The sequence below is a fragment of the Necator americanus genome, chromosome V, assembly GCF_031761385.1.
Source record: "Necator americanus strain Aroian chromosome V, whole genome shotgun sequence".
NCBI classification, from domain to species: domain Eukaryota; kingdom Metazoa; phylum Nematoda; class Chromadorea; order Rhabditida; family Ancylostomatidae; genus Necator; species Necator americanus.
This window is the reverse complement of record NC_087375.1, coordinates 1,400,662-1,427,168: the sequence shown is the minus strand read 5'-3', so window position 1 is coordinate 1,427,168 and position 26,507 is coordinate 1,400,662. Positions and strand designations below refer to the sequence as shown.

General features: G+C 38.4%; 1 protein-coding gene across 2 annotated transcripts in view; it reads right to left on the bottom strand.

Annotated features, from left to right (window-relative positions):
• Nucleotides 1-3,691: 3,691 nt before the first annotated feature.
• The window catches only part of RB195_012642 (uncharacterized protein), a gene marked incomplete at both ends in the record, with an annotated part of 29,618 nt that continues 6,802 nt past the window's right edge, over nucleotides 3,692-26,507 (bottom strand). For both annotated transcript variants that reach the window (XM_064202105.1, XM_064202104.1), the window contains 45 exons: nucleotides 3,692-3,819; nucleotides 3,886-4,012; nucleotides 4,081-4,167; nucleotides 4,848-4,953; nucleotides 5,018-5,088; nucleotides 5,147-5,261; nucleotides 5,330-5,439; nucleotides 5,718-5,795; nucleotides 6,688-6,852; nucleotides 6,905-7,033; nucleotides 7,112-7,212; nucleotides 7,266-7,440; nucleotides 8,841-9,039; nucleotides 9,097-9,206; nucleotides 9,282-9,428; nucleotides 10,374-10,658; nucleotides 10,962-11,172; nucleotides 11,677-11,822; nucleotides 11,922-12,064; nucleotides 12,133-12,292; nucleotides 12,560-12,724; nucleotides 12,807-12,899; nucleotides 12,954-13,070; nucleotides 13,123-13,251; nucleotides 14,053-14,175; nucleotides 14,279-14,373; nucleotides 14,760-14,867; nucleotides 15,618-15,787; nucleotides 15,968-16,188; nucleotides 16,524-16,655; nucleotides 16,863-17,001; nucleotides 17,772-17,874; nucleotides 17,986-18,170; nucleotides 19,338-19,500; nucleotides 19,586-19,733; nucleotides 19,812-19,979; nucleotides 21,215-21,305; nucleotides 21,442-21,575; nucleotides 21,629-21,776; nucleotides 21,850-21,908; nucleotides 23,917-24,028; nucleotides 24,161-24,290; nucleotides 24,397-24,537; nucleotides 24,601-24,667; nucleotides 24,736-24,907. In XM_064202105.1, the coding sequence (XP_064057985.1) occupies nucleotides 3,692-3,819; nucleotides 3,886-4,012; nucleotides 4,081-4,167; nucleotides 4,848-4,953; nucleotides 5,018-5,088; nucleotides 5,147-5,261; nucleotides 5,330-5,439; nucleotides 5,718-5,795; nucleotides 6,688-6,852; nucleotides 6,905-7,033; nucleotides 7,112-7,212; nucleotides 7,266-7,440; nucleotides 8,841-9,039; nucleotides 9,097-9,206; nucleotides 9,282-9,428; nucleotides 10,374-10,658; nucleotides 10,962-11,172; nucleotides 11,677-11,822; nucleotides 11,922-12,064; nucleotides 12,133-12,292; nucleotides 12,560-12,724; nucleotides 12,807-12,899; nucleotides 12,954-13,070; nucleotides 13,123-13,251; nucleotides 14,053-14,175; nucleotides 14,279-14,373; nucleotides 14,760-14,867; nucleotides 15,618-15,787; nucleotides 15,968-16,188; nucleotides 16,524-16,655; nucleotides 16,863-17,001; nucleotides 17,772-17,874; nucleotides 17,986-18,170; nucleotides 19,338-19,500; nucleotides 19,586-19,733; nucleotides 19,812-19,979; nucleotides 21,215-21,305; nucleotides 21,442-21,575; nucleotides 21,629-21,776; nucleotides 21,850-21,908; nucleotides 23,917-24,028; nucleotides 24,161-24,290; nucleotides 24,397-24,537; nucleotides 24,601-24,667; nucleotides 24,736-24,907 (6,106 nt within the window). The remainder of the gene's footprint in view (nucleotides 3,820-3,885; nucleotides 4,013-4,080; nucleotides 4,168-4,847; nucleotides 4,954-5,017; nucleotides 5,089-5,146; nucleotides 5,262-5,329; nucleotides 5,440-5,717; nucleotides 5,796-6,687; nucleotides 6,853-6,904; nucleotides 7,034-7,111; nucleotides 7,213-7,265; nucleotides 7,441-8,840; nucleotides 9,040-9,096; nucleotides 9,207-9,281; nucleotides 9,429-10,373; nucleotides 10,659-10,961; nucleotides 11,173-11,676; nucleotides 11,823-11,921; nucleotides 12,065-12,132; nucleotides 12,293-12,559; nucleotides 12,725-12,806; nucleotides 12,900-12,953; nucleotides 13,071-13,122; nucleotides 13,252-14,052; nucleotides 14,176-14,278; nucleotides 14,374-14,759; nucleotides 14,868-15,617; nucleotides 15,788-15,967; nucleotides 16,189-16,523; nucleotides 16,656-16,862; nucleotides 17,002-17,771; nucleotides 17,875-17,985; nucleotides 18,171-19,337; nucleotides 19,501-19,585; nucleotides 19,734-19,811; nucleotides 19,980-21,214; nucleotides 21,306-21,441; nucleotides 21,576-21,628; nucleotides 21,777-21,849; nucleotides 21,909-23,916; nucleotides 24,029-24,160; nucleotides 24,291-24,396; nucleotides 24,538-24,600; nucleotides 24,668-24,735; nucleotides 24,908-26,507) is intronic.

The following is a 26,507-nucleotide window of genomic DNA, read 5'->3' as shown; positions in this document are numbered from 1 at the left end:
TAGCTGAGAACCAACGCTAATTTTTCTAAACTTTAATAAATAGTGAATAAGTTATTACTCCTCATCAAAACTTTATCCGATTTGATTACAGTGTCATGGTGATCGGTTTTCATCTTCCACTACATAGTCCTCCTTTTTTCTCCTTATTTTAGATCTTAATGATTCTTGATGTTTCACCAGCCCTACACGAAGTTCATAATAAACTTCACACTCAGTCAGTTTTCGACACGATCAAAATAACCATCTTTAAAGTACTATTACACGAAAAAAAAGATGAAAACTACCAAAAACAATTGAAGAAAAAAGAACTGGAAAAAAATACTGCCACTGAGGAAGACACAACTCCACTACTGGGCGGGCGGGGTATTGATCACAGCCGTATTGACAGAGATCAAAAATTCACTTTGATCTCATCTTATCACAGAAACAGCGAGAAGCTTCCTAAGATCCTTGTGTCAAGCAAAGCGCATAGGTTAATAATGCTATTACTGGAATTCTTTTTAAAATCTCCCTCAAATATCTGAGATTGAACATTAAAAATTTTAGAATTAATGGCATCACCCACGAATCTGAGGTGGTACGGATTTCAGGTGGAGCATTCGTATACGGGTTCGTAGATTGTGCAGAGGTAGGTGATTCCGTTCATTTCTTGCTAATTGGCGGAAAAAACTGCCCCGAAGATGCGGCGCGTGGACAAGGTTGGCGCGCTCTAATCGAATTCCTTGTGGAAAATAGCGCGCCGGAACGCCCGAAGCCGTATCTTCCGGGCCGTTTTTTACGGCAGTTAGGAAGAAATGGACAGAATCATGCCCCTCTCCATAATCTACGATCCCGTATACGAATACTCCACCTGAAATCCGTACCACCTCAGATTCGTGGTGTGATGCCTTTAACACTGAGGAATACGAACGGCGAAAACTTTGTTTTCTCCACCATTGGAAAAAGAAACAAAATTAAAACAAAACAAGACAAAAACAAAATAATCTGATTCTAAGATCTGATACAGATTAAAGACCGAAGCCACTTTCACTGGAAACTAGTGAATCTTCGATGAAATGGCTTCGTTGGAAGAAATTTACTAGAAGCCTAGAATGATGATCCCTGGATTAAAAAAAAGGAGCATTTCAAGCGTTTCACTATCCTACACTCAAAAATAACCTTGTACAATTCGTCGAAAGAAAGAGAGGGAAACTTTTCGTGCTAGAGCTTCGACCAACGGACCAAAAAAATAGATCAACGGTTTTCGAATTTAGAAATCGAAAATAAGGGAGAGGTCAATTTGAAGGAAAAATATTGTTTTGAACTCCCTATAACAACTATGAACTGTGATACTGTAGTACTATATTGCTACTATATTGTGATAGTTTTAAATTGATTTTCTTGAGCTGTAGCCAAGATTGGTATTGATCGTCTTGAAACTACGCTTCAACATGCCGAGATTCAAAGACAGTCGAACATGGGCAATATATTGTGATAGTTCTTCGAGTGAAACTTCAACTTGACACTGATATCCTCAAATTTTTATAAAATATTCCAAATATTCTTTAAAAAAAACTTAACATGACTATTTTGACCGTGATGTCCGATAATTAATTTTGGCAGACATTCTTAAGTGAACTATATATTAATTACAAAGTACCCTGATTTTCTCCTCGGGGTTGTCCGCTTTAAACAACTTGAATCGCAAGTGAATAAATACGTTAATAAGCCCAACCTGCTTATCCAGAGTGGCAGAGAATACAGTAAAATTGCTAATTTCTCGATGGAAAACGAAAAAGACTAGGATCCGCAGTTTCCTCATCTTTTCTTTACAATTCACCTCAATTTGATCCTTATCATAGTATGTGGGCATCGATCGAGATCTTTCGAGAAATCGAGATCTCAAGCGCGGGATCTATCGATTCGATATGAGTAAAATCTTTAAAGCACTCACTGAAACTGTTGAAAAAAAACATCCTTTAACGAAAAATAAGATTTTAAGATTTGAATATCTTTGAGCACAAATTTACGTGTACACAGAACCGGAATAATATTAAATAACGTTAATATCTTGAAAAGAAACGCTTTTTCCTTTGTATTCATCATCATTTACGGTGAAAATTCCTTTGTTTACAAAACTGTTGTTTCATACAAAATTTGACCAAGTTTAGCCATTTGATAGTTTTCTCCATTACACGATCGTCGCTAGATCTGAACACTCCGAGAGAAAACACGCCATTCATTAACCTTTAAGAACAATGACACTGTTGAAGGAAAAATAAAGGAGAGATTGCATATTATATACAATATTCTTGACAGAAAAAAAAATACAAAAGATCGAAATGATAAACGTAGAACACAAAAACAAATACGAAACGTATCGTTACTGTCAGTTACGTAGAAATTTCTCAGTAGCTTAGCTAGATAGAAATATAGAAATAAGAACGGAACAACTCACGAACAGGCATATTAATTCATATGACAGATACGGAATCACAAAAAAAGCGGAATTATTAGGTAAGTAATAGGAGTATCTGAAAATCTCTGGTCCTTCTCGTTCACAAAATCAAATGACAAAAGGTGACAATAAGCGCGCCGTAACATAGATTGTTCTTAAAGCTTTGTAAAATTTAGTCCTTTTAAAAGAAAAAAAAAGAACAAGGATTAAAGGAAAAACAATCGAAGAACAAGAGACTGTTGATGATGTGCAATGTACTGCAAAGGAAATGCACTTAATAAAGAAATTGGTCCTATGGTCCCACTCTCATAGAATGAGGTCCATGACCAGGGACTTGGCCCACTGACCGCCGCACAGGTTGTGCCATGCCCAGAGCGTGTTTCAGCCCAACACAGGCGTGACCCACTCTTTATTTCATGTTTTAGGAATACACAGAGCATATATTCCTGGAGCAGAAAGGAAGAAATAAAGTGGAATAAAGGGTCCCAACTCTTATTTAAATCCCGACTGTATCAAAAAGCAACACAGGTCTAAAAAGGAGGATAAGCGATAAATTCTCGCACTTTCCATTGACATGGTGACTTCCATAGATCAACGCAAAAAAACCCTTAAAACCTGTAGTGGACTACAATAAGCTGACAATACAATACAAAAATGGAGCACTACGATAAGCTAATGGAATTTGTTGATCGACCGAAGCGATCAGTAAGACCTTTCTAGATCACTTTTGAGAAAAGGAGGAATGTATCCTCCTTTTCGTGCATTTTCTGTTGTATTGTTTGAAAAAAAAAATCAAATATTCGCAAACCGCACTTTGTGCTAGTCCTGTTTAAGATTAACTCAACTATCGAATACAGTTAAAAAAATTTAAAAACTAGAAATCTAGCGATAAATAGAGATAATCGCAAAAAGCGTGATTAAAGGTAGGTCACAGATATACACGCGAACAAATGCGTGGCCGTTAACGATTCGTGCGATGGTCAATGGGTTAAAAAAAAATAGGGTTTTGAAAAATTTTCCGGGACTCTTCGTCTAAATCTAAAACTGAAATAAAGGCGCACTCCCTGAGTGTGCAATTTGTCACCGGTCACATAGACGAAATGATTGAATGTTGGTGATTATTTGAAAAAAAAATGTGCTACTTTTATAACACTAGAAACTCTTCTCAATAAAAGAGATCTTTCCAACAAGGACCAAAACGAAATCGATAGTATTTTCTTCTCCGCTGTATCAACTGATGAGAAAATCCAAGAATTATTGGAAAATCACGAGATACTGTGGTAGGACACGAGCGCTATCCCTAACGATATATTCGGAGAATTCCAGCGCTGAATAGCGATTTGATGAATGATCGCCGAAGTCGCATAACGGCATCGCAACACCTGAATTGTTGGCGATACGTAATTGCGTACATGTACAAAGCAGAATCAGCTCCTTCGTCTACCCACCGTTTATGGTGATCGACGTCTTCGGATACTTCTGACCAATTACTTGCAGCGAATCATAACCGGCCGGCATCTGGTCGTTGTACGAATAATCCCATGATTTCAAGACGTAGTTTTTGCCAAGTGCCACCTATTACATACATTATTTTAAGTACGAGAAAACATCGAAGAAAAAAAAAGAAGAAAAATTGGACCTACCCGACACAGAATCATATATCTGTAGTTTTTAGCCGATGTTTGACAATAATGCGTACTTTTCTCAAATGCATCGGCAAGGTAAACACCCTAAGTCAGATATATAGTTAGACATCTAACTCAGAAGCACACAAAACGAGCTAAGATTAGTTGAAGAATTATTACAGTCGGTTCAAAACGACATGAATCACGAGCGAGTATAGTTGCGGTGCATTTGCGTACGCGCTCGTAACTTCACGGTGGAGGCAGCAGTTGGAACCGAGGTGGGACCGTCGCAAACTGCAGCGGTGATGGTGGCAGCAAGGGTTTCACTACGCTCCACCGAAGCGCTTCGAGAGAAGCCGCGTACGTGCTTCACGTCGTTTTGACCCTACTATAGTTGCGTGGTCCAAGTAAAAAGTTCCCACTAATTATCACAACGACAAAATGGTAAGTGAAGGAAGGAACCGAAGCTTCTGCTGAGTAAGATCGTTTATGCCCCATCACAAAATTACAGGATTTCTGCTTTCAAATCACCTTCATAATTTTATATTTTTCCACTTCTTACGAAAATTCAAGAATTTTATGGTGAAAACTCTCGCTTAGAGTAGAACATAAGTAGTCAATTCAAAATACGTGCTTCTTCTTGAAAGTGGTGACAGAAACACAAAATAAAGAAGGTCGTAAGAAAGCGCTGGGAAAAATCAGATTTGGGAACAATGTAACGTTTTATTATGTTCCACTTTTGGTATAATAATGTAATAATGTATCTTTTACAATAACAGACTCACATCTCCGAATAATCTTCCAGTGATCGACGTATTTCGTGGATCAACAAGAAATCCATCTTTTAGTATGCTCAGTAGGTTTACTGCCTTCGTTCCATGCCACAGGAACCTGACCGATATCATCCGTTTTATGTAAAATAAGTCAAATCAGCTGACGGAAACAGTAAACAAACCGTTGATTCTCGTCATCGACGAATTTTTCGAAATTTAAAGTCGCTTTCCTTGGAGACACTTCTAGAATGCCCTGAAAATTAGAAAATAGTCAATAAATGACAACAGCTGGTGCTAGTAACTCATGATACCTTAATTTTTTCGCCAGCTCCACCTGTCGAATGTATGTATCGTAAAATCTTCTGACTCATATTATCTGACGGTGACATTTCTGTGAAACGACATTCTAGCGCAGCGCTAATGTAGCTGAAATCCATGGTATCAGTAAGGAACTCCGTAAAACAAGTAATGGCCAAACAAAAATTCAGCGCCACCTTATACGGTCGATGTCAGCACGGTGAGCCGACGCGGTAAGGAGCCGGGTGGCGACTTCGACCTCCGTCAACTGGTTCAAGGCACCACGAGTTCTATTGATTTCTTCGATCTGAAGAGAAATTCAGTAAGCCGAAATATGGTTAAATTATTATAATATTAAAAAATAAATAATATTAAAAACGCCGAAATATTAAAAACGAACTGACGTAAAAGTGACGGTGACGTGCTACAGCGAATCAGGTAAGTTCACAGAACTTTCGAACGCAATAAAAAATGTCAAGGAAAGAACTCAGGGAAAAAAAACGGAAAATCGTAACAAAAAAAAAACACATCACGGTCATGTTGATTGAAGTTGCTATGATGAGAACGTTAATGAAATGTACTCACATTGTCAAATACTGTTACTGCACCGTATTCGAAGTCGCCGACGGGGAGATTCTGGTAGAACTCTCCAGAAAGTTCTCGCTGAAATAATGTCAACGTTATTGATGAAATACTACGAAATCAGGCTTTGATAGATGTAACATAACGAATTTAGTTTAGACTATAAAAATACTTTCTGCACACGGATGGGTCGCACAACGAATTATGCGCCGCATCCAGAAAGTGATAATTCTGACATTGTCGGATTGGTGGGCCAGTGTCACAAAGTGGGAGCAAGAAATTGGACGAGTGAGATGAGCTCAGAATGTTACGACTTATGAATAAAAAGCAAGAAAGAAGTGAGAAAAAAGAAAGAAAAAATAAAAGGTAATGTTGGCGCCATCCAGTGCAACAAAAAAAAAACACTGAAAGACGAGTTCATTAGAAGAGTTAGTTGTTTTATAAGATTGTAAAGTAAAAGGAAAATCAAAGAGAATAACTGGGACAATCTTTAAATCGATCGAATATAAAAACTTGAACACCAATGCGCAATCAAATAAGTCAACACAGTTGTGGGTATAGTAGCCCTCAATCAGAGAAAAGGTGCAATATTATTCTATGGAGCAACTTCTTCCAACTTCTGGTTCTCACAAAGTAAGTAGAAATGATACAATTAATATTAGGTTGATGCATAAGTTATGAATTTCTTTCTAAAACTTTAACTCGCACAATGAAAAAAGAGTTTAGCGGTACGTAACACGTTATTTGAAAGAGCATTTCTTTCCTTCCAAGATAGTGTTTCTGATTTCTTATTTAATTTGTGTCAACTTTTAGATCAATATTCAGACAAGGAACTATAAATGCAACCAGACTTGCACAAAAACCTGACTAACTAACTGACAAAAAACTAACTATATAAGAAAAAAAAAACTTGACTAACTAACTAACATAACTAACTGAACTAGACCACAACTAACTAACTAACATAACTTACACTCTTTTCAAATATTTTCAATACGTCCATATCGGTATGACCTTCTTTTTGAAGTGTTTTTTCGAGATCCTGAACATTTTGCTCGCATTGATCGAGTACTGCACGTGCTCGTTCAATAGCAGCTTCAGTGACATGACCGAATGGACATTTAATGTTCCAACATATCTGGAAAAAGAAGAAAATATCCGAAGCATTGATAGCTTCAAGCGAATCTGACCTGTTTAGCGTAATCTTTCAATTTTTCTGGATTGCTTATGTCTTGAATAGTCCTCCTTATCATATCCTCTTCTTTACGTTCTTTACAAGAAATAGTAATTTCAGACATATTACTTATCCTTTTCGTTGTCTATAAAGATGGAAATGATATCATATCATATTTTCCGGCTATTATATGATATGCGATAAAAAGGAGTAGGCGGGAAACCTCGACAAGTCTGTATTTTTTAGGCAACATTTGAAATTTATCCAATGGTCCCCAATCTTGACCGGTTTTCGATCGCCAAACTGTCTTGAATTCTTTCATAGCTGAAAAAATAATAGTAGAGGAACAAATAAATCCTTGAAAGAATAATTTGAACCTGTATCCATATTGCTGAATGGTGTTGTTTGATATTCTCCAACACCTTGTCCTATTCGACCCCAATTCGTGAACAAAATCCATAGATCTGTATCGCGTCGCTTCATAAGCTCAATACGATAGAAGTTATGGAAACCGTAACGACCATAGTTGAGATCGGTTTTGTTGAGCACACCCTGGAATGTTGGAATTAGTTTAAAATTTTGAAAAGTTGCACACTAATATCTAAAAAAAGTATTATAGTAATGCAAACAGCGCCAAATGATCCCAGAGCGCGTTTGCCGTATTCTATTGATTTTTCTCTATTGATTGGAAGACTCGTTTCATTTCGGTCCCAATCGAAGATTGCATCATAATCCCCCAACCAATGAGATAAAATGTCGACTATGGGTGATTTGGTTAACGACGCTAAGGAGTGGTTCAGTAGTATTAGAGGTAAAGTATCATGAAACTAACGATGCTGGTCTGCGGGGGAACATATGGTAAGGTCAGAAGGACATGAAGCACGTACGCAATTGCGTACGCGACTTCCCTCGAAACGGTGCGGTGGAGCGTCGCGGTTAGCCGAGTGGTGAAACCCTTGCTGGCACCACCCATCGCTGCACCTTGCGACGGTCCCAACTCGGTCCCAACTGCACCGCGCCGTTTCGACCGCGTACGTAAATGCACCACAACTACATTTCGTGATTCATGTGGTTTTGACTCGACTACAGAGTTTGGGGCGTAGAATAAATGCAGCAAGAAATCTCAGCGAAAACGTAGAGTTTGAGTGGTAGATTGCGGAACCGACTGTGGTTCCGTTCATCTTTTCTTAATCATCGTAAAAAAAGGCGTCGAAAAAGCTGCTTTTTACGACGATTTCAGTCGCACCCTTGTGCACGCGCCGCATCCAATTGCGAGCGGTCGAGGATCAATTAAATCTTCTCACCAGCCTATTCAAGTGAAACCAATGAGTAGGCTGCCGAGAGGATTGGAACGTGTACATAGTGGAACGTTCTAATGTACCTTGTAGGTACTAAAGCGATTCCCACGCCGTTTTTTTTACGCGACAATTAGAAAAAGATGATTAGAACAACGCTGAGTTCTGCAATACAATACCCGAACACAACGCCTTCGCTGTGGGTTCCGCACCATGTCAAAATAGTGATACCCTGCCCGTAAGGGTATATCATGGTGGTTTCAATTTTCCCTAATCATCCTGAAAAATCCCGTAGGAACGGGGTTTATTCGTAGGAAATACGTGAAAATTTCCCCGTTCCCGCGTACGCGCCGCAAACGCGAGCGAGCTGTCGAACATCAATGAGGTCTCTTGAGCAGCTTATTCAGGTGAATATTCACTGAATATGCCTGCACCGGAACCCAACATCGAACGTTTCTCCAAAACCGCGTTTAAGAGAGAAAATTGAAGTTACTAGTGGACTTAGGGGAAGGGAGGGGGAGGGGCAGAGAGAGGGAGAAGTAATAGTTTTCTCGGCGTTTTTTTTTTTCAACGAGTCCAACTCACTGCGGGAGATCTGTCTATTATATAATTATGATTAAAAAAAATTACAATTGTAATTACAAGAAAAATACTTACCGCCATGAATTGATTAGTAACCGGACACCGAACCAGCTCAGCTGTTTCACTATAACCACTCAAACTTGATGGTTTCGGTGTTTCAGGCTCACTATCCATCTCGTTTTCGACTTGCCATTGTTCGATAAACATTTTAGAGTCCTCATTAACGTTATACCTGCAGGCGAGATCGGAAACATCGGGAAGATCCGATCCAATCCTAAAAAATCACATTGGAATCCCAGTCGATAACAGATAAATAGTGGATATAACTGACCCATTGGAAATTTTTGCTTTTTTCGCTGCTGAACCAAGGATTGATCGTATAGCAGCGGCAAATTTCCGTTGTTTCGTCTTCATAGCAATATCCAGTGGTGTATTTCCGTCCTGAAATCGAGAATTACTACTCCTAAAGAACTTTATTTATTTAGTTTTGTTTATTTAGAATTAATTGTTCGAAACCTTGTTCTTCTCTTGTAACAACTGCTTAATTTTTGCTGGTGCTTCCTTGTGAAGTTGACCCAAGAGATCCGTGTTCTCCCATTGAATTGGCTCGACCATGTAATGAAGTATATTTTTTCCTTTCTTGTCCGATGCCATAAGGTCCAACTAAAACAAGACACCTTAGAGACCTTATCCTATTTGGATCATTTTCTTGGTATTTTATTTCTATTTTTACTATTGTTACTTCTTTTTTTTGTTCAAAAATTCAACTCTTATTATAATTACAAACTACTACATTATTTTATTCTTGCATTAGCCTTCCTCCCCTTTTCAAAAGCTTCAAGAGAGGTTGATCTAAAAGTGGATAGTCGAGGAAGAGTGCCAACCATCCACCTTTTTTAACCTCAGGCTCTATTTTTGTTTTCACCATACATTTAAAATCCATAAAAACGATCAGCTAGTTTTTGAAGATAAACATATATCCCACTAAAGATGATTTTTCACACTCGTTTCCTCATTTTTAACGATTTTTGATAGGATTCAACACACTTCAAGGATGTGAAATAAAAGAAATTGTCGTTTCCGTTGGAAAAAAGAAGTTTGGTCGAAAAAAATGAAATTGGCGGATGAAGTTTGATTTGATACAATTACAAGCACAGGACTACTATTTACAACGTGACAGCGTAATGGGACCTGCAAAAATTCTCGAAAATCCGTAGATTACGGTTTCTGAATGATTATACGGTGCTCAGTGCGGTGTTCACGGTTGAAGAAACATAAAGATGTCAACGATTTAAATAAAATAATTGATAATTAGTACAATAAAATGTAGAAGAATAATAAATAAAGAATTAATTAAGAATAATTACGGATTAAAATCATATAAAAATATGGGAATCATATGTAATAAAGTATCAATAATTAATAATATGGAAATTAAATGGAAATATCACTAGTGCCCTCTCGAGCAAATCGATTAAAAACGGGAGCACAGCGCAAAATTAATGGTAAAAATACTAATAATTAAATCAACAATTGAAATAATTAGATAAATAATTGGAATAATTTAACGTAAATGTGGAACAAACGCCATCGAAATTCTCGAAATACCTTCTTATTGTAGATTTTTGTCTTCTTCGGTGGTGGTGTACGTCTCTCTTGTTCATTACCGTCCTGTTCTTCATCTGCGTCCGCGTCGCCAACAGAACGATTACTTTCAGCGCCACCTTCCGACCCATCCTCACTCTCCGCACGTTCATCGTTTTCACTCTCGGAGGCTTTTCTTTTTCTTCCCTTGCCCAACAGGGAACTGAACACTAATCGTGTGGAATTCTGCTTCGCAGTCTTTTTTGGAGCCGCTTCTTTCGTTTGTAGAGATCCATCACCGCATAGAGCCTGTAAAAGTAGGGATCAGATAAAGATAAGTGCAAAAGTGGTCGAAGATCCTGTACCGTCCGGTCTTCTGGAGGGAACCGAGCACGTAATGGGTCCCTTTTGACACAAATAACTTTTACAACAAACCGAAGCAGTTCAAAGGAAAATTGTAACTTATTTTCCGATGTGCATTCCACTAAACAATTTAAACCGAGGAATATCCACTTGATAGATAAACGAGGTGAGAGATAATTTATCAACTAGCAGTTTTTTTTTAAAAACTTTTACGTCGACCGTAGTTTCTTCAAAAAAAGAAGAACTCACTTGAACTGCTTCCAGCCTATTTGCCAGGACAGCTATCATTAGCGGTGTTCGACCTTCCGGATCAGTTGCGTTCACATCAGCACCAGCTGCTCTCAGTTGAAGCGTGAGATGCGGTTCTTCAAGCGTGCAAGCCCATGCGATTGGAGATAGAAGTCCCAGCGATGCTTCTTTGAGTTCCGGAGGCAACGGAAGAGAAAGAGGCTCGTTGATACTGAAAAAGTTAGGCAAAATATCATCTGAAGACTTGTTTTGTAGGAAAAATCAAAGTAGTTCTCTATTTTTCTCGCATTTGCACAATTACGTTAAGTTACATTTACGTTTACATAACGTTTATATACGTTATTAAATATTAAACTATTATTGTTATTAAAAATTTAATAAGTTATTTATTTGATGTTGTTATTTATTTGATATTTAATATGTTATTTAATATGTTATTAAATATTTAATTATTATTGTTATTATTTTATTTATTTTATCACGTTATAATACGTTTGTATTTACATAATTTAGCCAGGAAAATAACATGAGAACAAAAAGTAAAATGTTGACATTTTCTCGTGATGGGCGAAAACGCTGAAAAGTAAAAGAAAAATTAAAAAAGAACTAAGAATTCGACTTTGAAATTCAAAAATTCAAGAAAAAATCAATTTCGGTTCCTGCCAAAAAAAAAAAAAACAAAAGGGATTCTCTTCAATTTCAATTTCTCTCCTACCTGAAATGCGGTAAAGCAGCAAGCTCTCGTATTACCCCATCAGCGAAATCATCCCTCCCTTTAGAGGCACGGAGTACAGCATTCCGAAGCGGGCCCATTGTGGGTTGTGATGGTCGCAGACCCGTCCACGCTTTTCCGGCTCGAGCCTTAATATCGACAGATAAGATATGAATTAAAAAAAATAGTAATGAAATAAACAAAAAATGCTTAAAAGATGAGGAGAAACAGTTTTTTTACTGGTTCACCTTAAAATGTAGGTATAGTGGCCATTTTCCGTTGAGAACAACTGCCTCCAGCGGCCGACTAACGCCGTCCGTTATCACTTCGCTGCCTAGGGCGTAGAGTCGACTCAGCACGGCATACTCCACACCATCCTCAGCAAGATCACCTGAAGTGCAAATCAGTGGGAGGGATCGTTAGTGAGGACTCCACAGGTCCCGTACGCAAAACACAAACCTCGAAAATGTTGAGCAAACGTCAACAAAAGATCGTATTCGCTCTTCGGTAATTTTTTGCCCAGCAGCCTTGCTTGCAGTGATTTTGTGAGTTGATTCGCCAAGTTGTATTGACATTCTTTCAGTGATGCATCAATCATTTGTACCAATGATGTAAGATTCTGGAAGACAAAATACAGTACTTTTGAACTGTTCCTCGTTCGTATGTAGTTTTGTTTGTTTATATCACGCATCAGAAGGTTTCTTTTTGTGCATAATAGGTTTACCCTCGAACATAATGCTAATGTAGCTCATAAAGTCGATCGGCGTGTCCCACGCGACCGATACGCAAAAAATCGCGCTGTCGTCAATTAATTCGTAATTCTTTTGTGAGAGGAGGCCTGCAGAAAACGCCTTAAAAGCAGGAACGTGTGCGATGTGTGACTAACCGTTCCAAGCGCATCCATAAGCACATAAACCATAGCTTCCCATCCACCGCCTTTCGCAATGATTTGTGCGGGAATGGTAGACACTTTAACTTCATCCTTCTGCTCTTTCGCTCCTGCCCACTTCCACAATTCAACCTCAAGCTGAGCTGATTTTGGTGGGAATACCTGGAACGATGTTTGAGTATAGTTTTCGGAGGGAAACGAATGGAAGAGACCGTAGACCAAAAGAGATCCAGAAGTGGCTTACCTGTTCCGTCACATTGCTTTCTGCTTGAATCAGTGTGAGCGCAACGGCCTGTCTTCCGTGAAGAACTGCCACTGCTAAGGGTGTGTTTCCATCCTTAAATCAGAAATCTTAGCTAGCTGAGTTTTCTGGAAAAAGGATTTCCAAGACCTTGTTCTTTATCGTCACACTTGCTCCTTTCCTAATGAGTGTCACAGCACAAATATTCGCGTTCTTGAAAGCTGCGAGGTGAAGTACCGTATTTCCATCGCAGTCAGCCAGATCAAGCTGAATTAATCAGGTATTAAGGAGGGGCATCAGCGGAAAGAGGGTCAGCTACCTGTTGCTTGGTCATGTTCCTGGCAAGGATCGAGACAACAGCTATCGGATCACGAAGCGCGTCAGCAAAAGCTCCTTTGAGTAACTGTTCACGAGAAGCGAATGCATAATGAAGCGGTGTTCGTCCGAACTGTAAACGCATACAGAAATGAACGAAAAATATTTGAAGGGACGAACAGATTATTTCGTTTCATTTTTTTCTACAATATATATATATATTTACGAAATATTATAAATTATATTATATACGAATTTTTTTTTAAAGTAACGGACGAATTATTTAGTTTAATTTTTCTTTCTATTAGGTATGTATACAAACAGGATAGATAAATAAATATTTTTATAATATATATATATATATATATAATTACGAAGTATTATAAATTGTATTATATATGAAATTATGTACGACATATACTATGTGCAAAAAATGTTTAAAGGAACGGACGGATTATTTTGTTTCATTTTTTTCTATAAAAAATATATCAACATGATATAAATCGAAAGAACTGTATCAAGAGAACGGGGAATAATTGTACGTAAATTGTTGTGGCAGACGGATCGCAGCTTTAATTAAAATTTCTGGAAGATGTGAAAGAGGAAAAAAAAAACAGGACCAGCGGTAGAAATTTAAAAAATCCTTAATTTAACGAGAATGTTTTCCTGAGGCCTGAGGCGTAATTATTTAATTAGACCGCTCGCTCCTGTTTAGGAGCAAGTTTAAGTTTAGTTTTTTTTTCTCAAAATATCTTTTTAATGGAGGAAGCAGAATCAATTAAATTTCGTAAACGTTCCATATGATCCCTATTCTCGTCAATGACCTAATGGGACCGCTCAGGAATTGCTGGGACCAATGCTTGCGCATTTAGTTAGAATTAAAAAAAGTAGTAAACCCTTACGGTTACACAAAAACACTAAAACTAAGTCCTACCGTATCACGTGCCACATGAGCACTGTTCGACGCCAACCATTCGATTGGCTCCAGCACCGAATTCGCCGAACAATCACATGTTTGAACAGCCTCATGAAGAGGAGTGGAATCCTGCTTGTTCGGCTAAAATCCCAAAGAATTTCAGCAGAAAAATAATCATATCTAAAGAAAAAAGAAACACGAAGAAAATAGTGAATGTATCTCAGGAAAAAACACACACACCCACCTTAATCGGAACTCCTTTAGATTCGAGAAAACGAAACAGTTCGATAGCTCGAAGATCTTGAGTTCTGGCAACGTAATGCCACAAATTGTCGCCGTCTATAAATTGAGAAAAAAAATGAATTTTGAAAAAAAACATATTTTTCTTCCATAAAATGAATTAGCAATCGTTGTTTCGTCAGAGAGAGAATAACAGAGAAAAAACGTTATAGGAGAGCCTTCTATTCTTTTCAGTTCTCATTCTCCCTTCAGCTTGGATCTCGACAGAAGCAGTGATAGTGCCAGTTTTCTCTGACAATATTTGGGTTCCGGTTTTAGTGAATTTTGTGGATTTTTTTTTTGGTTCGTACGATTCTCTGACTCAGATAAAGTGTGCTCCTTTTTAAAAATCATTTTTTTGGTGCAATATTGCTGCATGAGAATAAATAAATAAATAAATAAAATTTCATCTGGAACAAAACAAACGTAATGGAAATTTTACTCACTTGCATCACAATGTGCCCATTCCTTTTGTGAAAGCTGCAATTCATTCATCATCTCGAACCTTTTCATTTCTACGATAAACATTGCCAGCGATTTGTTGAGAAGTTTTTCTAAAAAAGAATGTTCCTTAAATTGCAAGAATACATACGCAATGTAACTTTCTGGTGATGCGTAAACATAAAAATAACATGAAAATGCAAAAAAAAAGATATTAACTTCCAGTATTAATGTACATAGTTGTTTTTCATTTTGCGTTCGCACTTTTTGTGTTTTATTTTCTACTTTTACCTATTTTTCTCCATTTTTTTCTTTTCTTTTCCTTTTTTTTTCTTTTTTCTAAATTCTATATATGTACAGGTTACAGTGTACGGACCATCTTACTTGCAAACATAGGTATATAACTTAAAAAGACCTTTGCAAAAAAAATTGGCATTGGAAGTTTATACAATTTTAACTAAATTGGGATACAATCATAATAACTACCGACTGAGGTTCACCTAACGAGTGGAATTCTAGGGAGAATCCCAAACTCTCCCTCAAGTATATATTTTTCCACAAATTCTCGCAAAACAAAATGGTCTCCTGTTAGTCTCCGAGGAATTAAAAAGCAAAAAAAAAAGGAAGGAAAACAAAGAGAAGAAGAAGGATGATGAAAAGAAACAGAAAATAAGGAAGAAACAATTTCCGGTTTAAGGTAGGATGGCACAGCACGTGGCCCTACCATCGATGGTTCATTATTTGACAGCATGGATGAATTAACTATATGGTAAGGAACCATGTAGACCCAAATATTTCCACGTATTTACGTCTTTTAGATACAAATTTAACTAGTAATGTTTAAAATAAGGAGAAACACTCACTTTCCTCATTCCTAAGCTTAGGCTCATGAGCGAGGACAAAGTTATGAACACCGTCTGTACAGTTATGATCTTTTGCCGTTCGAAGTATCAGACATGCAGCAGCTGGGTTCGCTTTTAGTGCTGATATCACGAGTCCGTAACCGTCTGGATCCTCCAGATTTAGTACATCCCTAAATTTTATTTTTTTATATAATATATGCTATATTATATTCATTATATTTATTTAATAGTTTTTAAATCTTATTTATTTTATTTTAGCGAAAAAATTCTCCAAAATATGTTCCAAAAGAAATTTCATGAAGATTCAAATTTCATAAAGATTTTCTCATTGGATGGGGAAAATTCATTACCTCAATTTCTTCTCATCAACGGCAAGTTGCATTATTTGTCGTAGTAATTGTAAACTACCATTTTCCAATGAATTCCGCAAGGTTAAGTAGATCAAACTGGTAGCACGATAAGGTTCTGGGGAGCCAGTGGAGCTTTTCTTTGGTAATGAGATCATTGTAAGGGAATCAGGACATAGCTGACATGCCCACACAAGAAGATTCACCACGTAGTCGATGAATACCTGGAAAAAAGCGCAAGCCATTGAAAAATCCGATTAAAAATCTATCAAAAAAAATTAAAAAACAATAAATACATGGAAAATATTGCTACTAAAAAGATATATTTTAAAGATCATAAAAAATCAAAAATAATAAAAAAATAAAAAGTTTAAAAATCATAAAAAAATTAAGAAAATAAAACGTCGACCTGGAAACTATTGCTACTAAAAACATATATAAAAAGTAAATAAAAAAAAATAATAGATAAATAAAGTAAGTGAATAATAATAAATAATAAAAAAATAAATAAAATAAATAAAATATAAAAAAATCGTTAATGAAAAAACTCATGACGTACCTGGACGTCACCGGGTTGACAATTGAACGGTTTACTTAGATGGGCATACGACTGAGCGGCATGAAGGACCGGTTGCAGACCGTTCGCGTTCGCCTGACAAAACCATGAGTCCAGCTCACCGTTGCAGTGTTTCTGGAATGGTGAAATCCTTAGCCTTTTTGTTTTTTTTTGTTGTGTTTTTTTTTCTCTTTTTTGTTGGGTTTTTTTCTCGTTTTTTGGTGGTGAAATGAAATTTTTTCTGGTGAAATGCTCTTTTTTTGAATCACTTTTCAAATGAGAAAAAGAAGAAATTTACGATAAACAGAAACCACGAATCGGGGAAGAAATAACTGAACGAACCAATAAAATATCATTTATAATCGATGAAACATCGTAAAGTTGTAGCGGTGGTGGTGATTGTTCACGCCAAAGCCGATTCGTTGACCAAACCTTCATCGGAAGCCCAAGAAGAACATGGAGGAGGTTCGCGTCAGGAGACCTAGGTCATATCCGTCAAACAAAGAGTTTATTATCGAGTCAGGAAGTTCGTGGAAGGGCAAAACACATTTTTCACTTCGATAGGAATCGAAATGTTCATGATTTAATGCAGTAAATGTAAAAAGACGTGTAATCAGGTCAATATGCAATTTAATAAAATAATAATACAGTAAATAAATAAAAAATAATATAGGGGAAGCTCACAAAGAATATGCAAATAATTACACAATATATCCTATTAGGTTTTATTTATATTATATTATTTATATTATATTATTTTCATTTTTATTTATTTATATTTATATTATATTATTATATTTATGGGATTTTATTGTATCAATATTATATTGTTATTTATTTATATTACGTTATTGTATTTTATATTAGATTTAAGTAATAAATCAATATATAAGTAATGAGAATTCGATAAGAAATCTCACGGAAAATCGGAAAAATGAAAGAAAAAATTACTGCATTGCCCTATAAACTCCATTTCAAAGTAGTCAACGTTCAGTTTACAGTTTTCTGGATTCTGGATCGAAGGAATCAACCAAATACTGATCGATGAGGAAGGTTTATTGAGTATTTTTAATGAACACATTGTTGACACCAATATAATAAATAAACAAATAAGTAAATAAGTAATGTACAACACAATAAAAATCAATAATCTTTTGGTGGATAAAAAAGGAGTCGCAAATAAGAGTGGAAAGAAACTAATTGGGAAATCCATTGAAATTCTGGGATGATATGAATAAAAATCAAACTAACCACTGACATGACAGCGTTTTTCTAATGTCCCCAACATGTTCGAGCATCCATTTGAATAGAAGTAAATTTGCGGATTCCAGAGCAATATGTAAAGGAGTTTCACCTGGAATAAGCAAAAATTTTAATAAGTGATTAATAAATCTTCTAAACATAAGAGGCGTCAGTTATGAAGGGTTTGAATCCGATAGAATGGAACGAAGAAAAAAACCATCACCTGTGTCATTTTTGACCTCAACAGCTCCTCCATGCTTCATTATTTCCTCGAAGCAAGTTCGATAATCCTTCTCTGTCATTCCTTCATGCGCATTGTCTGCGGCATCGCGTATTCGAATATTTATCCCAGCAAAAACATGCATAATAGCATTCCCCATACTGTCCGCCACAGAACAATCAGCACCTCTGTAAAATATCGGGGTTTTTGAAAAAATGGAGGTAAAATGAACATGAGGCGCTATTAAATGGAGTTATAGTAAGCTGATTTATTCAAGATTAGAGGGCCTGAAATTTTAGGAGCGAATGCAGCAAAAATATGACGAATTTCTGGAACGCGAATAAAGGTGAGTTAAACCATATTTCATATGTTTTTCTACTTTTTTTCATGTGTTTTTTCCGTTTTTTTCTTGCAAACGCTGGATTCTCTGTTTTCCTACTGGATCTCTCTCTCCAATATCATCATTATTTGGGTTCCAGTCATCATACCCTAATCGACTTAAAGGCAGCATACCACGAATCTGGGTAATCTCCTCCATTTCTTCCTAATTGCCGTAGAAAACGGCCTGGAAGATGCACGCGTGCACAAGGCTGGCGCGCTCCAATCGAACTCCTTCTGGGAAATAGTGCGCCGGAACGCTCGAAGCCGAATCTTCCGGGCCGTTTTCTACGGGAATTTCGAAGAAATGGACGGAATCACCCTTCTCTCAATAATCTACGGCTCCGTATACGAACACTCCAACGGAAATCCGCACCACTCCAGATTCGTGGTGTTCTAAAAGCGCCGTGGGAACCGCTCCAGCTCCTACGAGGTACATTAGAACTGTGTCCTCTGTGTACACATTCCGCTTGGGTCCCGCACCACGTCAAAATCATGACATACTGTCTTTATCACGGAACGTTCGACCTTCAATTCTAATTCCTCTCCACTACTTCATAACGGGGTAATGATAACTACAAATTCTCTTATATGATACTATTTCTTGTAACTTTTTTCCCACAGGAAATCTCCCTTGTTGGTGAAACTTCAGCATGAATTCTGTTGATGGCATGGTTCTGCTGGCAGCAAGTCGATCATCAGAAATCAAGGAACTAAGAGTAATGTGTAGACCAATTCCCTTTTTTTTCCTGTGGACGATAAATGAAATGACTGTAGGAGCCAGGAGCAGGATGATGGTAAATTTAATTTATATTTTTTAAAGCAGAACCAAGATTTTTATTTATCTTTATTCTGGCTAACGTTTCGGCGTCCGCGCCTTCTTCAGAGCCTTGATAGCCACAAAATCGTGATGTTAGCGGACCACCAGTTGTTAGAGTTGCGCCGCTAATTGCTAATTAATTAGCGAAGAGAATTACCGTGACACTAAGTACTGTATTTGTTCAGCCAGTTCGCTATGTGTACTCTCGTCAGCGTATCGTAGCAGTGACGACAGCAACGTAACACCTTCCATATCTTTACCATTAATATCGACGTATTCGGATTTTTCCTCCAATAACCATCGAACAATTCCATAATGACCTGTAATAAAATGGTCAAAGTAGCGTTAGTGCGATGAAGTTACCTTAAAAACACGGCTACCTTAAAACATTAATTTAAAGCGTACCTTTAAGGTATGCGATAGAAAGCGGTGTAAGTTTCCAGTCATTTTCCTGCTTCAAACAACTTGTATCCACACCGGCCAACAATTTCAAACATTCCAACCATCCGTAAGCAGCTGCGTAATGTGCTGGTGTGTTACCGGACGAGTCGCCCTTCAGAAATTCAGAAATTCTTCAAAAATTTTCAATACTAAGACGCATTTTATTTCATTGTCAAATAGGAGCTAATACCTTAAGAAAATCAGCTCCTTTCGCCAGGAGCAACGCTGCACAATGTTCTTGTCCGTTTATACAAGCATAGGAAAGAGCGGTACGTTTCTTGTGATCCCTAGCCATAATGATTGCACCGTTTTCGATCAAACATTCAGCGATCGCCAAGTTCCCGATACTGCATGCAATCTAAAACAAGGATGAATATTCAGTTGTTTATGTGAAAAGCAAGAGCCAAGATTGTTAAAGGCAGCACACCATGAATCTGGGGTGGTACCGATTTCAGGTGGAGTATCCGTATACGGGGTCGTAGATTATGGAGACCGGTGTGGTTCCGCTCATCCCTCCCTGAATCACTGCAAGCAGCAGACCACTGAATGCTGTTTTGTACGATGCCTCCTATTGCACCGCGCCACCCTTGCAGACGTAGCGTCCAGCACTGCCTATGGGGGCAGTTCGAATTGATTTTCGACGAATCACAGGGCGGAGGCGGCGCAAGGGGCGGAGCGTTGCAATAGAAGGCGTCGAACAAAACAGCATTCTGGAGGCGGCTGTTTGCAGTGATTCAGGGAGAGATGAGCGGAACTACCCCAGTCTCCATAATCTACGGCACCGTATACGGATACTCCACCTGAAATCCGCACCACCTCAGATTCGTGGTATCCTGACTGCTAACATCAAGACTGTTAATGATCTAGGTTCTTACTCCACACCGACAACTGAACAGTTACAGTAATTATGCCAAGATTCAAGGAAGATGGAGTGTTTCCCGACTTCTTCCATCGCTAATTAAGTCTTTCGGAACCTCATATTGTTTTTCATTATGTTTTCTCTTTGTTTTTTCAAAGGCTTTTGCTGACTCATTCATTCGATGCCCTTCATATACAAAACAAGTATCAGAAACCACGATCAAATACCGAAAGCAGAGTGTCGAAAATTTTTTATTTTATTCCATTTATTTTTATTTTATTTATTTCTTATTTTCTTCTATTTTCTTCCATTTTATCTACTTGAAATTCTACTTTAGTGATCAGAAAAAACAAGAATCCATAGGATTAGAAAATCAGTGTGGAACTTTCTTGAAGTGAAAGAGGAATTGTTTTTTTTTTTTAATGGGTATGACACATTTTGCTAATATTTTTTCTTTCATGTGTATTTTTGAGCTTGGAAAGAAGTGTCATGGATTATTTTTCAACAGAGATTATTCCTTCCTATTTTCCAGATTAACATGGACATAATTAAAAATTGTGGGCCCTACCGGACTTTTTCATTTTAATTTTAATTTTATTTTTTTATAGCGCATAAAAACGGTCTCTCCTTATGGCGAAACCAACTCCGTGATACTTTCCATCGGAATAACCATGGGAATCCTAATGGGTAATGATGGATTTAATGGATTCTACAGATGATTAGAAGAGACTCACCATTAATGGAGTCATTTTATTGTGTGTCGTCGTAGTTGGATGATCAACGAGAACATTTTTATGTGCAACAAGCACTTTCACAGCTTCCAACCTAAAAAAATCGAGAAAAAACTAAATTTTTATGTAAGAAAATAAAAATAAGGGCATATACATGCAAAAATGAACAACAATATATGTAACGTATGAATATATAAGAATGTAAAAATGAAAAAAAAATAAAAACCAACTTTTGACTTCTTACTGCTATACAGAGTGCTGTATCACCACGTCTTGTTCGAGCGTTAATCAGCGATTTTTCTGGTTTTATACTCGGCGCATCGCCGTCGATAACTTCAAGTTTAACTAACGCTTCAAGAAGAATCTGAAGCGATGACGTCGCCTACTAGAACGCCTGGAACGGGGAGAATCGCTGACCTTTACGTTCTCCTTCCGTCCAGCACGTGCAGCCACGTGAAGAGGCGTTTCGTGCTGTTTCGTGAGAGAAGCGGGCGAAGCGCCGTTCTTCAACAAAAGCTTCAGTGGTTCCGTTCCTTCACAAACCGCTGCATAATGGATGGTGTACCTCAAAATTCCATACACATCGCAAATGTTTTTTTTTCTGGAGCAAAAAGCAAAAATAGAAAAAAAAAAGAAACCAGTTGTTGCTGTCCGGGATATTTATGTTCGGTTCGATTGTGCGTAGGCGTTCAAGAATCTGAATTCGACAGATAAATCATGGACAACAAAGGACAACTTCCACTAGAACACCATGTTTGAAGACAGCGCATCACGAAACTGACGTAGTTATGGAACTCTGTGGAAAAATTTAGAGTCCGGTGTGTAGATTACGGATATGAGCGTAGCCTCCCTCAATTTCCTCTAAGAGTCTCAAGATACGGCGTGGGAAATGGGGTTTGTTACTACGAGGTACGCGAAAACGCCCCATCCTGGCGCACTCGTCGCCTCCACGAGCGAGCAGTCGAGGATCAATAAGGTCCCTTCAGCACCTTATTCAAGTAGAATCAATTAATTTAAACGTCTAAGCTTTATAAATACAAAAAAAAGTTGCCCACACGGCACTTCGGGTATTTAATTTGAAGGCATCACTCCACAAATCTGGGGTGGTGCGGGTTTTAGGTGGGTTATGCCTATACGGGGCCGTAGATTATGGAGAGAAGGGTGATTCCGTCCATTTCTTCCTAATTGCCGTAAAAAACGGTCCGAAAGATACGACTTCGAGCGTTCCGGCGCGCTATTTTCTACAGCGAGTTCGATTGGAGCGCGCCACCCATCTTTCGGGCCGTTCTTTACGGCAATCAGGATGAAATGGACGGAATCACACTCTTCTCCTTAATCTACGAACCCGTATAGGAACTCTCCAGCTGAAATCCGCACCACCTCGGATTCGTGGGGTGATGCCTTTAATTCTCCAATTTTTAATCTTCAATCTCAGGTGTTTAGGGGAGATTTTAAAAAGACATCCAGTAATAGTACTATTCACTTATGTGTTTTGCTTGACACAAGGATCTGAGGAAGGTTCTTGATGTTTCTGTGATGAGATGAGATCAAAGTGTATTTTTGATCTCTGTCAATACGGTTGTGATCAATACCCCGCCCGCCCAGCGATGGAGTCGTGTCGTCCTCAGTGGCAGCATTCAGTTCGTTTTTTCTTTAGTTGTTTTTGGTAGTTTCCCTCGTTTTTTTTCGTGTAATAGTATAAGAATAGGATAGGTTACATAAATTACATTAATTTACTTTAACTACATATTGTCTAGAAGCACGTAAGCTATCCGTGAGTCGCTTTATCATCTATGGATTAGGACTGAAGTGAGCTGACGGAAGAACTTGACGTGGTATAGAAATCTGGTAGAAACATAGCATTCGGGATGTAGATTACGAGAATGACTGTGACTCCGCTCAGTTCTCCAAGTTGTCCTGAAAAATGGCCTGGAAAACGGCCCCAGTGCTTACGAGGTACGTTAGAACGCACCGCACCTGCACACGCGTCGCGTCCACGGACGGTTCGCGATTGATCGGGTCTGCTCAGCAGCCTACTCACGTAAGGGCAGGGGACAGGCTGCTGAGCCGACCGGAGCGTGTACAGAGAGTGGAGTCCGAAAGTAGGAACGTTCCTAATTAGGAACTAAGGCGGTCCCCACGCCGTTTTTCAGGAGGATCAGAAAACGTTGAGTGGGTCCCCATCCTTATACTCGTAATCTACATCCGGAACTGTGTGTTCTCCATCCGATTTCCACACTACGTCAATTTCGTGATACGCTGCCGTTAAGGCGAATAAGTTAGGTGGACTTAATTGGAATCGCTGCACTCGATGCCAACTGAGTTACACTTATTCGTTTATGCTTACGAGGTAGGTAGGTTCACTAGGAATACAATTCTGTGCTGGATGTAATATTTATATCTGGAATATTAGATTTTCCCTCTACCAGCGTACTATTTAGAAACATTTCTGACAAGTACGCCTAAGATAATGTTTCATTGTAGAGAAGCTTGGATTTCCGGAAATTTCCTCCTCAGGCAAATCCCTTACGAATAGAAATTGTGCAGATTTTTAAAAATATAACTCGAATAAAAAAACATTAATGTTATTCCCATGGTAGTGGAACACCCCTCCTTTGTTTAATGACTGGCTAGTTATCTTTAGACCTTATTTAATTCCCTTAAATACATAGTATTTCTCCCAGAAACCATTCTAACTGACGTACCTTAACATTTGGATTGATGGCAGCGGTGTGTAGCGGGGTAATGTTTGCGTTGTCATAGCCTTTTTTGAGAACAGACACCGGTAGTATCCGGTCAGGTAAAGATCCAGTGCTCCTGAAACGAAAGAAGAAAATTTTGAAAACAAATAGAAAATCTCTATGTGTACAGCGATAGATTAAGGGGTCTGAACTAGTAAAAAAGAAGTCGTACTCTCGAAAAGCAAAAATAATTGAAAGCGACACTAACTTTAGTGTTTCTCTGTGTAGATCATTAAAGTTTGACTTTGCCACTCCTTCCGCAAAAGCGCTGGCCAATTCTCGAAGACCCAGCCGAGCTGCCACCACTACCATACCACCCATCATGTTTACATTTACAGCTAAACAAAGCAATGAAGTCTTTGTTTTTCGATAACCTTAAAAATGAGGAATGTAATATTTAGTTTTTTTCTTCTTCTCTTAAATATAACAGAAATGGACGCTTACTAGGTGTGATATTCGGTTCTTGCGACAGTTTCACAATTTCTTTGTAGCTGAATCCATTTTCTACAAGATGTTCTGCTCCAGAAAAGCTTTGATCGGCACCAGCTTCAAATTTTAGAAATGCGTTATTCCCTTCTCGACCGCCTAAATTTTATCTGCCAATTAATAACAGCAAGCTTATTCTGGCTACCAAGGAAAAAAAAAGACCTCGAGCCATTTCCACTGCTCTAGTGGCGCGACCTAACATGTAGAAATTTGATCGACCAGTGGTCTTCTAAAATTTATGAGAAAATCTTTAACGGCCATTTCATTAAATACAGTTCCCTAGCTTCTAATATTTACCCTCTGGAGAAGATTCGGCTCTTTTCGAGGACTCTCCTTTGCTGATAACTGAGATCTGAGTTTGAAGTACTCTTGTCGAACCGCGTCATTCTTGCATAACATAGCCACCAAATCAGGCCATCGTTGATCGGCATGGGAGAATTTGTATCTGCACCCAGCAGGGTCAATATTCCTAAAAAAAAAACATTTGTCAGGATAGTACAAAGGCGGTTTTAGAATGTATATGTCAGGCCAAAATCTACCTAATTTTTTAAAATATTATTCAATATATCAATCGTCCTCCTATAAACCCTGTGGAATTAGAAGTTGGTAGAAGTCCTCATGGATTTTAACTTTAACGTTAACACAGCAATTTTAAAGATTTTTCTGACTTCCGAGGCAAAGGTCCTAGCACGAAGCGCCAGTTTAGATGGTGTTGCAAGAGTCATCTAGGCTGTCGAAACGGAAATGGACTAGGATGACGATTTGTACATATAATGGACGCACAACAGCATCGGAAGCTTCAGTAGAAGAGCTGATGGTGCAAGTCAATTTGATCAACACGACATCATCGGATTGACTGAGCCGCGACGAGATCACTCACTGAACGTCGCATTTGAAAATGGGAACTATTCCGAGAAACATGCGACAGCAGAGGAGTTGGTGGAGTGGGTGTCCCCGTTAGCACCAATGTGACAACAAACATTATTCGGACAACTCACGACCCGAATCAGACGTTTAGGTCTCGGATTCAGTTGAGATGTCATGGAAGCCTTGGACAACCAAAGCGTCCCTGCCCTATACATAAAAATACTCCGATACTGGTAAAATAACTTCTTCAGCAGAATTTCACCATTCTACTCGGTCCTCATCAATGTAAAGAGTGGTGATACATTCCCACCAAATTTTCAGTGGAATTCTCGAGCACATAGTGCGAAAAATTGAATGGGACAACGTGGGAGTGGAAGTTGGTAGCTGGTCGTTTTCCCTTCGTTCGTTGATGACATCATTCTGATAACATAGTAAAATGGAACGAACTCTTGCCAAGATCAACAATCAGACGGTGGTAAGATCAGTCATGAACTGAATCTCCAAAAGAAGATGTTAATGAAAGACCTATCACGGTTGCCTCATTCTCATGACTTTCTCATGACTCTGGACTGAATGAGTATATCCGAATGCACCAGCTATGTATTTCTAGTAAATGAATCTAAGCAGCAATCTGACCAAGGATCTTGACAGGAGGGAACGATCGGCTTAGGGAGCGTATGTAAGAGCATCGAAGATGTTTTGAAGAGGACTAAGAACGTCCGACTTATTACTTTATCAACCACCACATTTCTCGCTTTGATCTATGCTTCCAAAACGTAGGCACTTCGCAAGCAGGTGGAAAATGCCTTCAGAGTCAATGGACGTCCCTTCGAAAGAGTGATGCTAAGAGCATTCCGCATCATGCAAGCGGAACAAAGATTCAGAGTCCCATTCTATGTCAGCGATCGAAGATTAGAAGCGCACTTTGCATTTTCCAAGGAGTGTACGATAAGGGAGCCCGAACTCGTGATGCGTTCCAATGACGATCGTTAGACGGTGAGTGACTGGGTTCTACGCGATATTAAACGCATTACTGAAAGACCGCGGGCGCGTTGGCAGGATCCCTTCACAAAGTTCTTCAAAGAAAGATTTAATTCTCCTTGTGTTCCCTGCGAGAAGAGAAGTCACTGGGCGATTCTTGCATGCGATCGGGATGAACGATGAAATTGTTGGTGCCCATTCAGCCAGTTCGAAGAACAACG